Here is a 14,674-nt window from a genome sequence, read left to right as displayed (position 1 = left end):
AGTTTGGGATCCCCGGGTGGGGGTTGGGATCCCCCCCGGGGTGGGAGGGTCCAGGTGGGATTAGGGGGTCAGGACAGGCTTAGGGGGTCAGGGTAGGGGGTCCAGGCAGGATTAGGGGGTCAGGCAGGGGGTCAGGACAGGCTTAGGGGGTCAGAGCAGGGTTACAGGGTCAGGACAGGGGGTCCAGGTGGGGTTAGAGGGTCAGGACAGGGTTAGGGGGTCAGGACAGGGGGTCCAGGCACAGTTGGGGGTCAGGACAGAGGATCCAGGTGGGGTTAGGGGGTCAGAGTAGGAGGTCCAGGCAGGTTTAGGGGGTCAGGACAGGGGGTCCATTCAGGATTAGGGGGTCAGGACAGGATCTCCAGGCAGGTTTAGGGGGTCAGACAGGGTTAGGGGGTCAGGACAGGGGGTCCATTCAGGATTAGGGGGTCAGACAGGGGATCCAGGCAGGGTTAGAGGATCAGGACAGGATTAGGGGGTCAGAGAAGGAGGTCCAGGCAGGTTTAGGGGGTCAGGGCGGGGTCCAGGCAGGGGACTGGGGGCAGTGACCCCACACTGCAGAGCAGGGACCCCTCCCCAGCTCCTCCCCACAGGGAGGGGACCCCCCCCTCACCTCAGCACGTCCCAGCACACGGGTGACCAGAAACATTTAATGGTGTTTGTGTAGAAAACAGTACAAAAAGTACAAAAAATAAGGGCAGGGCCAGGGGGCCCCGGTGGTTTGGCTGCTCCATGAGGAGGTGACAGTGACAACACGTGAGACACTGGCAGTGTCAAGGCCTCAGAAATCTCCTTGAAGATCTGCAAAAAGGAGAAGTGGGAAGGTTTTTCCAGACAAAACAAAGCTGTCACGGTGAGAGCCATGGCTCAGCTCCTTCCTTGTGTCCCTCCCTGTCACCTCGTGGTCCCAGATCTGATGGGACAGAGCCCGAATCCAAAGGGACTGACCCCCAAAATTCAGGGAGACACCCCCAAATCCAAAGGGAGGCCCCCAAATTCAAAGGGACAGACCCCAAATCCAACAGGACAGAGCCCCAAAACTGAATGAAAGACCCCCAAATCCAGAGGGACAGACCTTAAAATGCAGTGAGAGACCCCCAAATTGAAAGGGACAGACCCCAAATCCAGAGGGACAGTCCCCCAAAATTCAGTGAGACACCCCCACATCCAATGGGGCAGATCCCCAAAATTGAATGAAAGACCTCAAATCCAAAGGGACAGGCCCCAAAATTCAATAAAATACCCCCAAATTGAAAGGGACAGACCCTAAAATTCAGTAAGAAACCCCCAAATCCAAAGGGACAGACCTAAATCCAACAGGGCAGACCCCAAAAATTCAGTGAGAGACCCCCAAATCCAATGAGAGACCCCCCAAAATTGAATGAAAACCCCCAAATCCAGAGGGACAGACCACAAATCCCAAGGGACAGACCCCAAAATTCAGTGAGAGACCCCTAAATCCAACAGAACAGATCTCAAATCCAAAGGGACAGACCCCAAATCCAAAGGGACAGTCCCCCAAAATTCAATGAAAGACCCCTAAATCCAATCAGAGACCCCCAAAATTCAATGAAAGACTCCCATATCCAAAGGGACAGACCCCAAAATTCAATAAAATACCCCCAAATTGAAAGGGACAGACCCCAAAATTCAGTGAGAAACCCCCAAATCCAAAGGGATAGACCCCAAAATTCAATGAAAGACCCGCAAATCCAAAGGGACACACCCCAAATCTAATCGGAGGCCCCCAAATCCAACGGGACAGACCCTCAAATCCCACAGGAGACCCCCTAAATCCGTTATCAGAGGCAGAGGCCCCTCTTGGGGTCCTGTTTGGGGCACCCACCGCTGCGACGGATCCGCTCTCCCCGCCGGGCGCTCTCCATCCCCTCCACAAAGTGCTCGAAGAGCCTCACGTACGGGGCCAGGCTCGTCTTCCTGTAGTCTGCAGGATTTGGGGAGTGGGCAGGGCCAGGAGTGGGTGCTGGGGACCCCCAAACTCCAACCCTGAGCTCCAAACCCCAAGCCTAACCCTCAAAACCACAGCCCCGACCCTCAAAACCACAGCCATGACCCCCAAAATCACAGCCCTGACCCCCAAAATCACAGCCCCGACCCCCAAAACCACAGCCATGACCCCCAAAATCACAGCCCCGACCCCCAAAACCACAGCCCCGACCCTCAAAACCACAGCCCCGACCCCCAAAATCACAGCCATGACCCCCAAAACCAGAGCTCCGACCCCCAAAATCACAGCCCCGACCCCCAAAACCACAGCCATGACCCCCAAAACCCCAGCCATGACCTCCAAAATCACAGCCCCGACCCCCAAAACCACAGCCATGACCACCTAACCCTAACCCTAATGCCCAAAACCCCAACCTTGACCTCCAAATGCCATCTCTGGCCCCAAACCACATCCCTGAGCCCATCCCTGACCCCAAACCCCACCTCTGACCCCCAACCTGTCCCCTGTTCCCAAAGCCCAGTCCTGACCCCAAACCCCAAAGCCCAGCCCTGACTCCAAACCCCATCTTTGATCCCAAACCTTGACCCCAAAGCCCACCCCTGATCCCAAACCCCATCCCTGACCCCAATCCCTGACCCCAAAGCCCACCCATGACCCCAAACCCTGACCCCAAACCCCACCCCTGACCCCAAACCCTGACCCCACACCCTACCCCGCACCCCAAACCCCCTCCCTGACCCCAATCCCTGACCAAAACCCCATCCCTGACCCCTAAACCCCATCTCTGCCCCCAGACCCTGACCCCAAACCCCACCCCTGACCCCAAACCTCACCCCTGACCCCAAACCCTGACCCCAGAGCCCACCCCTGACCCCAATCCCTGATCCCAAACCCCACCCCTGACCCTAATCCCTGACCCCAGAGCCCACCCCTGACCCCAAATCCCATCTCTGACCCCAAACCCCATCCCTGACCCCAACCCCTGACCCCAAAGCCACCCCGCTCACCCCTCGTGCGCCGTTTGGGCTCCGTCTCCCCCCCGTCCTCCTGCTCGCCATCGCTGCCGGCCGCGTCCAGCTCCTGGCACAGGGAACTGCCGGACAGGCGGGGCAGGGCAGGGACAGGGTTGGGTTTAGGGTCATGGTTTGGGTTTAGAGTTTGGGTTTAGGTTAGGGTTTGGGTTTAGGGCTTGGGTTTAGGGTCTGGGTTTGGGTTTAGGGTCAGGGTTTGGGTTTAGAGTTTGGGTTTAGGGTCAGGGTTTGGGTTTGGGTTAAGTTTTGGGTCAGGTTTAGGGTCAGGGTCAGGGTTGGGGTTAGCGTTTAGGGTCAGGGTGAGCGTTAGGGTTAGGGTCAGTGTTAGGGTTTAGGGTCAGGGTCAAGTTAGGGTTATGTTTAGGGTCAGGTTTAGGGTTTGAGTTAGGTTTAGTGTTAGGGTCTGGGTCAGGATCAGGGCTGCTGTACCTGATGGTGGGGACGGCAAAGGGTTAGGGTTAGGGTCAGGGTCAGGGTTAGGGTCAGGGTTAGGGATAGGGTTATGTTTAGGGTTAGGGTCAGGGTCAGGGTTCGGGTTAGGGTCAGGGTTAGTGTTAGGGTTAGGGTCAGGGTCAGGGTTAGGGTCAGGGTCACGGTCAGGGTTCGGGTTAGGGTCAGGGTTAGGGTTAGGGTTAGGGTTAGGCTCAGGGTCAGGCTCAGGGTTAGGGTTAGGGTCAGGGTTAGGGGTTAGGGTTAGGGTTAGGGTTAGGGTTATGTTTAGGGTTCGGGTCAGGCTCAGGGCTGCTGTACCTGATGGTGGGCACGGCAAAGGGGTCAAACTGCTCCAGCCTCTGCAGGTCCAGCGGCACCGAAATGCGCCCTGAGACAGAGCAGGGGAGGGACAAGGGACTTTGGGACTTGGCCATGGGGAAACTGAGAGCTGTGCTCAAAGCTTTTGTTTTGTGTTTAGTTCTATGTGACGGGTGGGATAATACAGATCTTCTAATTTATAATCGCAATTGTAATTATTATTTATAATAATAACAATTTAATACTACTAAAATTGTAATTATAAAATAAGATCACAGCTAAGCTAGTCTAATACTTGATTATGTTATATAATAGATATTATTTGAAATTTATATATAAATTATATATTTAAAATATATCTAAATAGTTTTATCTATTTTATATATTTTTATATGTTATTTACTGTCATATATGATATTTTAATATCTATTATTAATAGAATAGATATAATATAATATAATATAATATAATATAATATAATATAATATAATATAATATAATATAATATAATATAATATAATATTATATTATATTATATTATATTATATTATATTATATTATATTATATTATATTATAATATATTAATATATTGATATTAATATATTAATATATTTATATTATATTATATTATATTATATTATATTATATTATATTATATTATATTATATTATATTATATTATATTATATATAATGCAATGTACTATACTATATATACTATAATATAATATAATTAATATACAATAATATTTACAATTTACAATACAATAAAACTGCTATTACAACTAGAACCTATTTCTTCACCCCAATACATTACCAGCACAGCCACTAAAACATCCACTCTTATTTTGGAGTCCACTTTTCAAAACCCCTTTCCAGCTCCGTTTTCCTCCTCTCTTCCCGGTTCCCACCTGTTTTGGGGTGGACGCTGAAGGGGCTCTTGAGCAGGTGGCCGAGCCCTTTGCTGACGTTGATGTCGAGCCGGGGGAAGCAGAATTGCAGCATCACCTCCCAGTCGGGGTACGCGGCCCGGCCCCGCTCCCGCTCCCGCTCCGCGCGGGCCCGCAGCAGCTCCCAGCGCTGCACCGAGTCCTTCCTGCGCGGGAACTCGGCCTGCAGCGGCTCCCGCAGCTCTGCCGGGGGTCAAGGCTCATCCCCGCGGCTTACCAGGAGTGCATTTACCCTCTGAGGAGCGCATTTAACCTTCCAGGACCCCATTGACCCTTCTAGGAGTGCATTTACCCTTCCAGGACCCCACTGACCCTACTAGGAGTGCATTTACCCTTCCAGGACCCCATTTACCCTTCTAGGAGCCCATTGACCCTTCCAGGAGTGCATTTACCCTTTGAGGAGTGCATTTAACCTTCTAGGACTGCATTTAACCTTCCAGGACCCCACTGACCCTTCTAGGAGCCCATTTACCCTTCTAGGAGTGCATTTACCCTTCCAGGAGCCCATTTACCCTTCCAGGAGCCTATTTACTCTTCTAGGAGCCTATTTACCCTTTCAGGACCCCATTGACCCTTTCCTGGACCCCGTTTACCCTTCCAGGACCCCATTTACCCTTCTAGGATCCCTTTTCCCCTTCTAGGAGCCCATTTACCTTTTCCAGGATCCCACTTGGCCCTCAGGACACCATTTACCCTTCCAGGATCTCATTTACCCTTCTAGGATCCCATTTAGCCTTTCAGGACCCAATTTACCCTTCTAGAAGCACATCTACCCTTTCCAAGATCCCTTTTAACCTTCCAGGACCCCATTTACTCTTCTAGGAGCCCATTTACCCTTTCCAGGATTCCATTCAGCCTTTCAGGACCCCATTTTAACCTCATATTTTAACTTTAACCCCATTTTAACCCCATGTTTTAACACCATGTTTTAATTTTAACTTTATCCCCATATTTCAATTTTAACCCCATATTTTAATTATAACCTCATATTTTAACTTCATCCCCATTTTAATCCCATATTTTAATTTTAACCCCATATTTTAACTTTCAACCCCATATTTTAATTTTAGCCCCATATTTTAACCCCATATTTTAATTTTAACCCCATATTTTAACTTTAACCCCATTTTAACCCCATATTTTAACTTTAACCCCATATTTTAACCCCATATTTTAACTATAACCCCATATTTTAGCTATAACCCCATATTTTAACCCCATATTTTAACTTTAACCCCATATTTTGACCCCATATTTTAACTTTAAATCCCATATTTTAACTTTATCCCCATTTTAACCCCATATTTTAACTTTAACCCCATATTTTAAATTTATCCCCATTTTAACCCCATATTTTAACTTTAACCCCATATTTTAACCCCATATTTTAACTTTAACCCCATATTTTGACCCCATATTTTAACCCCATATTTTAACTTTAACCCCATATTTTAACCCCATATTTTAACCCCATATTTTAACTTTAACCCCATATTTTAACCCCATATTTTAACTTTAACCCCATATTTTAACCCCATATTTTAACTCCATCCCCATTTTCAGCCCACATCCCCCCCGGTGTGCCCCCGCCCCGCAGCCCCGTGTGCAAGGATACCCTCCGGGAGCAGGGCCAGCACCTTGGCCCATCTCTCGGGGCTGCCCAGGATGTCCTGCCCCAGCAGCGCGAACTCCTCGAAGGATTTCTCCACCAGGGCCAGCGAGCGCCTGCGGGGCGAGGCACGGAGGGCTCAGAGCCAAAGGGCCCTTCCTGACCCAAATCGGGGGCAACTGAGAGGTGGCTTATAAATTTTTTATTCTATTTTCTCATGTGAAGGGTGGGACAATAGAGATGTTATAGATATATATTTTAATTTTATATATATATATTAAAAAATATATACCTACATATATAAAATATATATATATAAATATATATATATAAAAATATATATCTGCAATTAATATAATATAATATAATATAATATAATATAATATAATATAATATAATATAATATAATATGATATAATATAATATGTAGTATATAATACATAACACATAATATATAATATATTCATATTATTTATATTTATATTGCATATATTATATAAAATATATACTACATATTATCTATATTATGTATATTTATATAATACAATATAATAATATATAATACTATTATATTTTATAGGTGATATTATATAATATAAAATATATAATATATAATGTGTAATATAGAATATATAATACGATATATAATATAGTATTATATAGTATTATATAGTATTATATAGTATTATATAGTATTATATTATATTAATTGTATATATTATATATAACATATATTTTTATATAAAATATATATACTATAATATATTATAGTATATATTATATATTATAATATGTATTATATATATGTATATTAGATATATATTTTTATATATATATATATATAATTCACCATGACTAAAGCAGCTTTGTTCATCTACACTGGTTGTTTGTAGTGCTTTTGGTTTGTTAATTTTTAATTTTTTTCCTAATTTTGGGACGTTCATCATTCATGTGTTGATGGCTGTGGCTGCTTTTATCTCTGCCCAATCACCGATGTGTTGATTTCTTGTTGTGGGATAGGATTAGGAGAAAGGCAAAGCAGGCTTTGAAATGATAAAATTTCAAAAGTTTCTTCACAGTAATGAAAGGAAAAAAAAGTAGCAAGAATGGAAATAAATTTTTTTAGAATACTTGTTAGCAGCCAAGTTTTTACGTTTTAGAATAAAAGTTTAAAGCACCTCTCAGCTGCCTCCTCTGTGAGCCAGAAAAAGGCTGAGTCTGGCAGGTCCTCACCCACCTGATGAAGGGGTGGATGGGGTGGGAGAGGTTCACCTTCTTCACGGTGTCTGCACCGCCCTGGGGGACAGCGGGGTCAGCCTGGGGTGGGCAGGGGGTGCTGGGCACCCCAAACCCACCTGCTCCAGGCTCAGGGGGTGCCCAGATCCCCCCAAATCCACCTGCTCCAGGGTCAGGGGGTGCTGGGCACCCCAAACCCACCTGCTCCAGGGACACGGGTGCCCAAACATCCACAAAACCACCTTCCACAGGGTGAGGGGTGCCCAAACCCCCCAAACCCACATCCACCAGGGTCAGGGGTGCCCAAACCCCCCCAAACCCACCTGCTCCAGGCTCAGGGGATGCCCAGACCCTTCAAACCCACTTTCACCGGGGTCAGGGAGTGCCCAAATCCCCCAAACCCACCTTCCACAGGGTGAGGGGATGCCCAAAACCCCTCAAACCCATTTTCATCAGTGTCACAGGGCGCTTAGACCCCCCCAAACCCACCTTCCACAGGCTCAGGGAGTGCCCAAATCCCCCAAACCCACCTTCCACAGGGTGAGGGGTGCCCAAACCCTACAAACCCATCTGCTCCAGGCTCAGGGGTGGGCAGGGGGTTCCTGGCCCCCCTTGCACCCACCTTCACCGGGCTCAGGGGTGGGCAGGGGGTTCCTGGCCCCCCTTGCACCCACCTTCACCAGGCTCAGGGGTGGGCAGGGGGTTCCTGGCCCCCCTTGCACCCACCTTCACCGGGCTCAGGGGTGGGCAGGGGGTTCCTGGCCCCCCTTGCACCCACCTTCACCAGGCTCAGGTACTCCACGGCCGCCGCCCGCAGCGCTGGGGACCATTTCCTCACGGCGTCGTCGCACACCCAGCAGTGCACACCCCTGCGGCCAGAGTACACCCACAGGCGGTGCCGCACGCCCAGGTCCTCTGCGGGGGCACAGGTGGGTTTTAGGGGGGCACAGATGGGTTTTGAGGGGTCACAGAGGGGTTTGGGGACACGGATTTGGGGGCACAGATGGGTTTTGGGGGGCACAGACGGGTTTTGGGGGGGCACAGACGAGGTTTGGGGGGGCACAGATGGGTTTTGGGGGGCACAGATGGGGTTTGGGGGAGCACAGACAGGTTTTTGGGGGGCACAGACGGGTTTTGGGGGGGCACAAATGGGTTTTAGGGGGGCACAGATGGGTTTTGGGGGGGCACAGATGGGTTTGGGGACACGGATTTGGGGCACAGATGGGTTTCAGGGGGTCACAGATGGGTTTTGAGGGGTCACAGAGGGGTTTGGGGACACGGATTTGGGGGCACAGACGTGTTTTGGGGGGGCACAGACGTGTTTTGGGGGGCACAGATGGGTTTTGGGGGTCACAGATAGGTTTTGGTAGGGCACAGATGGCTTTAGGGACACACAGATAGGTTTTAGGGGGTCACAGATGGGTTTAGGGACACACAGATAGGTTTTAGGGGGGCACAGATGGGTTTGGGGCCACACTGGGACAGGCTGTGGCAACCACCCAAAGCTGATGGTGCCACAAGCCTGCCGTGTCCCCAAGCTCGGTGACAGCATTAGCCCAGCCCCTCCTGAGCGTGCCCAGAGGAGGGCAACAAGGCTCCTTTAATTTTAACCCCATTTTAAGCCCATGTTTTAATTTTAACCCCACGTTTTAACCCCATGAACACAAGCCCTCTGAGGAGGGAGCTGGGGTTCCTTATCCTGGAGAAAAGGAGACTCAGGGGTGACCTCATCACCCTACAACTTCCTAAAAGGAGGTTGTAGTCAGGTGGGGTGTGGGATTTGTAGGAAATTCCTAAATTTTGCCAGAAGGTTCACATAGTGTGTATTGGTATGTAAATTCTGAGATAAGAAATGTTGACTTAGAAATGTTATGGAACAGGATAGGTATTGTTGAGAGAGAGATTGAATTAGATACAGGTTTAAAAGGATGGTCTTGTAAGTAAGATTAGATATTTTGGAGAAATAGAACTATGGAAGATGTATTGTAGTAGGACTTACGAGGGGTAATTCTAAATGATTAGTTTTAAGGTATTTACAGTACAGTGTGGTTTAAGCTGATAGGGGATTTGGAATAAAGTCGATTCTATCAAACTCAAAGAATTTTCTATAAATCCATTTCCCACAGTGAGGGTCGGTCTCTTTCTCCAGGCAGAACTGTCAGAACCAGAGGACACAGTCTCAAGCTGCGCCAAGGGAAACTGAGGTTGGATATTAGGAGAAAGTTTCTCATGGAAAGAGTGATCAAGTTCTGGAATGTTCTTCCCGGGGAGGTGGTGGAGTCACCATCCCTGGATGTGTTCAAAACAAGCCTGGATGTGGCACTGGGTGCTGAGGTGTTGGGGCTGGGTTGGATGATCTTGACCTTCCATGATCTTGAAGGTCTCTTCCAACCCAGCGATTCTGTGAATTCTGTGAATTCTCTGGGGTCTGGGCACGCACAGCCAGGGCCCACGGGGGTCCCCAAGCCCCTCACCCACGAGCGCGCGGTCGATGACGCGCACGGCGATGGTCATCAGCGTCCAGCACTTGGAGCAGATATCGGCCGAGCTGGGGGCAGAGCGAGGGGGGTCAGGTGGACACCCCACATCCCCGAACCCCCTCCCAGCCCAGAGCCCCCCCCGGGGAACCTGCAGCACGTCCGGACGTCGTCGTAATCCGTCATGTCGATGTCAAAGACCAGCTCCTTCTCCTGCGGCTGGAAGGCTCCCAGGTGCACCGTGTTGTGCTGGTTGGGCTGCAGGAGGGACGGGGTGGGCTCAGCACGGCCAGAGACCCCTGCAGACCCCCCACCACGGCGGCCAGGACTCACCCGGTGGGAGTAGACGGCCCCGATGTCGATCTTGTAGGGGTTGATCTTCTGCAGCTCCCGCTCCAGCTCCTGCGGGCTGCCGAAGGACTGGAAGCGCAGGTACACATCGTCCCGCAGCGTGAAGGAGAATTCCCGCAGCTGGAAGTAGTTCTTCACCACTGCGGGGACACGGGAGGCTCGGGGGGGTCAATGCCCTCCTAAATCCCCCCATTACAGTCACCCCCAGACCCCCCTTCCCTGCTCCTCCCGGGGTCCCGGTCAGGGAATCCACCCACTGCCCGCCCCGGCGCACCAACGTGCTGTGGGACCCGGGATCGCGGTGCTGCCGTGCGGTACCGGTGCCCCCTGCCCGTTATCGCTGCCTCCCGCCCGGTATCGGTGCCCCCCGCCCGATATCAGTGCCCCCCGCCCGGTATCGCTGCCCCCCGCCCGGTATCGGTGCCTCTCCTCCAGTATGGTGGTCCCGGCCCGGTATCGCTGCCCCCCACGGTGTCCCCCGCTCCTCCCATGGTGTCCCCAGCTATACCCCCGGCCCGGTATCGGTGCCCCCAGTCCGGTATCAATGCCTCCGCCCGGTACCGCATCCCCGACGGTGCCCCCCGCCCCGTACCGACGCCTCCCGCCCGGTATCACGGTTCCCAGCGGAGCCCCCCGCCCCGTACCGACGCCTCCCGCCCGGTATCACGGTTCCCAGCGGAGCCCCCCGCCCCGTACCGACGCCTCCCGCCCGGTATCACGGTTCCCGGTGGAGCCCCCTGCCCCATATCGGTGCCCCCGCCCGGTATCGCCGCATCCCCGACGGTGCCCCCCCGCCCGGTACCGGTTCCCCCCTCCCCGCTCACCGCCGCCGTAGCTGAGCCAGCGGCCGTAGGGGCCGTGCGGGAAGAGCCGCCGGTAGAAGACCGGGAGCAGCTCGGGCAGCGCCGCCGGCTCGAACCGCGCCATGGCGGGAGCGGAGCGGCGGGAGGCGGCGGGAAGCGGCGGCGCCGGGCCCGGGGGCCGCCGGGAGTTGTAGTCCGGCCCCGGGCCGCGAGGGCGGGGAGCACCGGGGACCGGGGGGGCGCGGCTCGGGGGGAGTGAGAGGAGAGCAAAGCCCCGGGGAGGTCCCGCGATGGAGGGGAGGGGATGTCCCGGGGTCCGTGGGGTCGTGGGGTTCCGGGGGTGGTGAGGTCCGGGGATGTCCCGGGATCCGAGGGGGTCCCGAGGTGGGTGGGAGCCGGGGAGCTGAGGTTAGGGGGGATTTCGGGGTCTGCAATGCCCCGGGGCGGGTGGGTCCGGGAGCGCTGAGGTCCCGGGATGTCCCGGTGTTCGGGGGTATCCCGGGATCCGGAGAGGTCCGGGGGCGTGGGGGTCCGAGGGCGTCCCGGTGTCCAAGAAGGTCCAAGGAAGGGCTGTCCGGGATTGTCCCGGAGTCCGGTAGACCCCGGGGTGCTGAGGTCCAGAGGAGTCTCGGCTTTCGGGATGGTCTCAGGATCTGGGAGGGTCCCGGGGTAGTCCCGTGATCCGGAGAGCTCCCGGGGCGGGGGCGGGGGGGGCGCGGGGATGCTCCGGGCTCCGGGGTGGTCGCGGAGTCCGGGTGCTTCCCGGGAGGGCAGCGCATCGGTGCGGGAACCCCGGGGCGCTGCCCTGCTCCCGTTAACTGCTCCCCGCAGAGCGGCGGGAGCGAAGCCCCGGGACACATCCCGGGGCACTGGCCGGAGCCCGGCGGGCTCCAGGCGGCAGCAGCGGGACGAGCCCCGTAAGAGGACGGGGCGGAGCCGATCCCGCATCCTGGTAGCGTCCGGCGGCCCAGCGGAATCTCCGCGACCGTTGCCCCGGAATCCGCTAATTAATTATTAACAGCGGCCGGAGCACAAAGCCAAGGCCGGGACAAACCGCTCCCGGTCGCTTACTACTCCCCATCTCCGTGCCGGTGCCGGTGCCGGTGCCGCCGCCGAGGATGTGGCTGTACGTGGTGGCCGTGCTGCTGGGGCTGCTCCTGCTGCGGCGCTGGCACCGGGAGCGGCAGACGGTGCCGCGGCTCTGGGAGAAGCACGTGCTGATCACAGGATGTGACAGCGGCTTCGGGAACCTGCTGGCGCGGCAGCTGGACGCGCGGGGGCTGCGGGTGCTGGCCGCCTGCCTGACCGAGGCCGGGGCCGCGCAGCTGCGGGCGGCCACCTCCAGCCGGCTGCAGACCGTCCTGCTGGACGTCACCTCCAGCAAGAGCATCGCCCACGTCACCGCCTGGGTCCGGGAGCGTGTGGGTGACCAAGGTAAAACGGGCTTGACAGCCCTGTTGTGCCCCCTGGTTTCCCCTGCCAGACCGCGGGGCAATCTCGGCTCTGTGATTAATTGCTGCCTGGCCAGAGGTGCTTCTCTGGCGACTCCACCATCGCCTCCTGCAGGAGCGCTGCCCGGGCAGAGAGTTCGGCTTTCAGCCATTTCCTCCCAAAAATCAGCTAATTAAGAGCTCCAACAGCTCGCCTGCCACCTTGCTCGCTTGTGCCAGCACAGGCGGGACTGGTGCAGCCCCAGCTCATCCCATCCCCTCTCCAGGGCTCTGGGGACTGGTGAACAACGCAGGGATCGCCATCCCCACCGCCCCGAACGAGTGGCTGACCAAGGAGGACTTTGTCAAGGTGCTGGATGTCAACCTGGTGGGGCTGGTGGAGGTGACACTGAGCCTCCTGCCGCTGGTGCGGCGGGCGCGGGGCCGCGTGGTCAACGTGGCCAGCGTGATGGGCCGCGTGTCCTGTTTCGGTGGTGGGTACTGCATCTCCAAGTTCGGCGTGGAAGCCTTCTCTGACAGCCTCAGGTAAGACTAGACAAACAGGCTTCGTCATGGTTTCCCCATTTGTTTTTCTGGACTTTGTCTGGCACAGCGGTCAACTCCCATCCTCGCACAACCGTGACTGAGCGCAGCTTGAACTCATATCTGCTGCTGAAGTGTGAGCAGCTCCTATCCTGGCATGGAGCCTCCCCTGTGGACATTGCCCCTGTCCAAGATCCTGCAGGACATGACCCTGCTGCCCCGAGTTTTTCTTTGTTCCCAGCCCATCCAGATGTGGCAAATGTTTGCTGATACACCATCTCAGCCGTGTGCCAGGCTGGCACAGGGTCCACTGGCATGGTCAGGCTCTGCTCCACGCCTCTGGCATGAGGCTGCATGCCATGGGAGATGTGGGCACGGACATGCTCGGGTGCTGCTCCCATGTCCCACGGGATTCAATCCCTTCCAGGCTCGAGATGCACAGATTCGGGGTGAAGGTCTGTGTGATCGAGCCGGGCTACTTCAAAACGATGATCACCAATGTTGAGAACCTGGAGAAGAATTTTTATGCCAGCTGGGAGAAGCTTCCTGAGGAAATCAAAGCGAGTTATGGGGAGAATTACTTAAGGGAGTGTAAGTACCTGCCCCAAAGGCTGAGTGATCCTCTTTCTCTCCTGACACAAGGCACATCCCCAGGGCCACGAGGGTCCCACTGACCCAACACCCCATGGAGCCACTTGGCTCTGCTCGGCTCCAGGGTCTCAGGGACATTTTCTGCCTCTGCAGTTGTGGCATTGCTCAAGGTGCTGCAGAAAAGCTTCAACTCCAACCTGTCACTGGTCACCAACTGCATGGAGCACGCGCTGACCAGCCTCCACCCCCGCACCCGCTACTCTGCTGGCTGGGACGCCAAGCTGCTCTACCTCCCCCTCAGCTACCTGCCCTCAGCCCTCAGCGATGCCCTGTTCACCTTTTTCTACCCCAAATCTGTTGGGAAAGCCTAAGGTGGGGTTGCAGCTGGCAGCCAGGATCAGAGTGAGATCCAAAACTGGATGCAGCCAAGGCCGCACCGAGGTCCCTGAATTTGTGACTGCATGTCTGACCCTCTGTCCCCGGCTCATGGATGGGTTTGTCCTGAATAAAGACCCCTGTCCCCTCCTGGCTGAGCGTGGTGTCTCTCAGGCTGTGGCACCGAGGCTGTGCCTGGAGGCTCTGACATCCCCGAGCACCAGCTGCATTCAGGGTCCAGCCCCGGACAAGTTGCCAGGGGACTTGCCCAGACTGGCACCCCAGGATTGACACATGCAGGTAAAACTCAGACCTGTTCCAACCAGAACAGATTTCCCTCTAGGCAAAGAACCAAGCAACCTCTTACAGAATCCTCCTCCTCTGCTTCCTCCTCCTCCTCCTGCAGAGCTGGTTGGGGGGGACTGTCCAGCTCCATCACCACATTTGGGGACACTGTTGCCCCCCAACGCTGGGAGAGAGGGAAAGATGCAGGGTTGGTGCTGCTGACGGTGTCTGGGGGGGTTCCACCAAATCCAGCTCCGTGGGACATTGGGATCCAC

At 53.8% G+C, this 14,674-nt stretch overlaps 2 protein-coding genes across 3 annotated transcripts; one reads left to right on the top strand and one right to left on the bottom strand.

Moving 5' to 3' along the window:
• Positions 1-636: 636 nt before the first annotated feature.
• On the bottom strand, positions 637-11,395 carry PRIM1 (DNA primase subunit 1). The gene is made up of 12 exons (XM_054004745.1): positions 11,197-11,395; positions 10,355-10,512; positions 10,173-10,279; positions 10,019-10,092; positions 8,323-8,459; positions 7,546-7,604; positions 6,315-6,424; positions 4,661-4,882; positions 3,751-3,820; positions 2,977-3,062; positions 1,847-1,945; positions 637-801 (listed from the first exon to the last, which is right to left on the bottom strand). Exons 1-12 carry the CDS (start codon positions 11,297-11,299, stop codon positions 782-784), a joined length of 1,245 nt encoding a protein of 414 aa, XP_053860720.1. The 5' UTR covers positions 11,300-11,395; the 3' UTR covers positions 637-781.
• An 813-nt stretch (positions 11,396-12,208) lies between these two features.
• LOC128822888 (retinol dehydrogenase 16-like) lies at positions 12,209-14,273 on the top strand. Of its 2 annotated transcripts, none has more exons than XM_054004761.1 (4): positions 12,209-12,609; positions 12,893-13,151; positions 13,576-13,739; positions 13,893-14,273. In XM_054004761.1, exons 1-4 carry the CDS (start codon positions 12,294-12,296, stop codon positions 14,108-14,110), a joined length of 957 nt encoding a protein of 318 aa, XP_053860736.1. In that variant the 5' UTR covers positions 12,209-12,293; the 3' UTR covers positions 14,111-14,273. The 2 variants fall into 2 exon arrangements, with proteins under 2 accessions (XP_053860736.1, XP_053860735.1); XM_054004760.1 differs by having other exon boundaries at positions 12,851-13,151.
• Positions 14,274-14,674: the final 401 nt, after the last annotated feature.

This window comes from Vidua macroura, unplaced genomic scaffold, assembly GCF_024509145.1.
Source record: "Vidua macroura isolate BioBank_ID:100142 unplaced genomic scaffold, ASM2450914v1 whyUn_scaffold_107, whole genome shotgun sequence".
NCBI lineage: Eukaryota > Metazoa > Chordata > Aves > Passeriformes > Viduidae > Vidua > Vidua macroura.
Note: the sequence above shows the minus strand (reverse complement) of the source record. Positions and strands in the feature narration are given on the sequence as shown.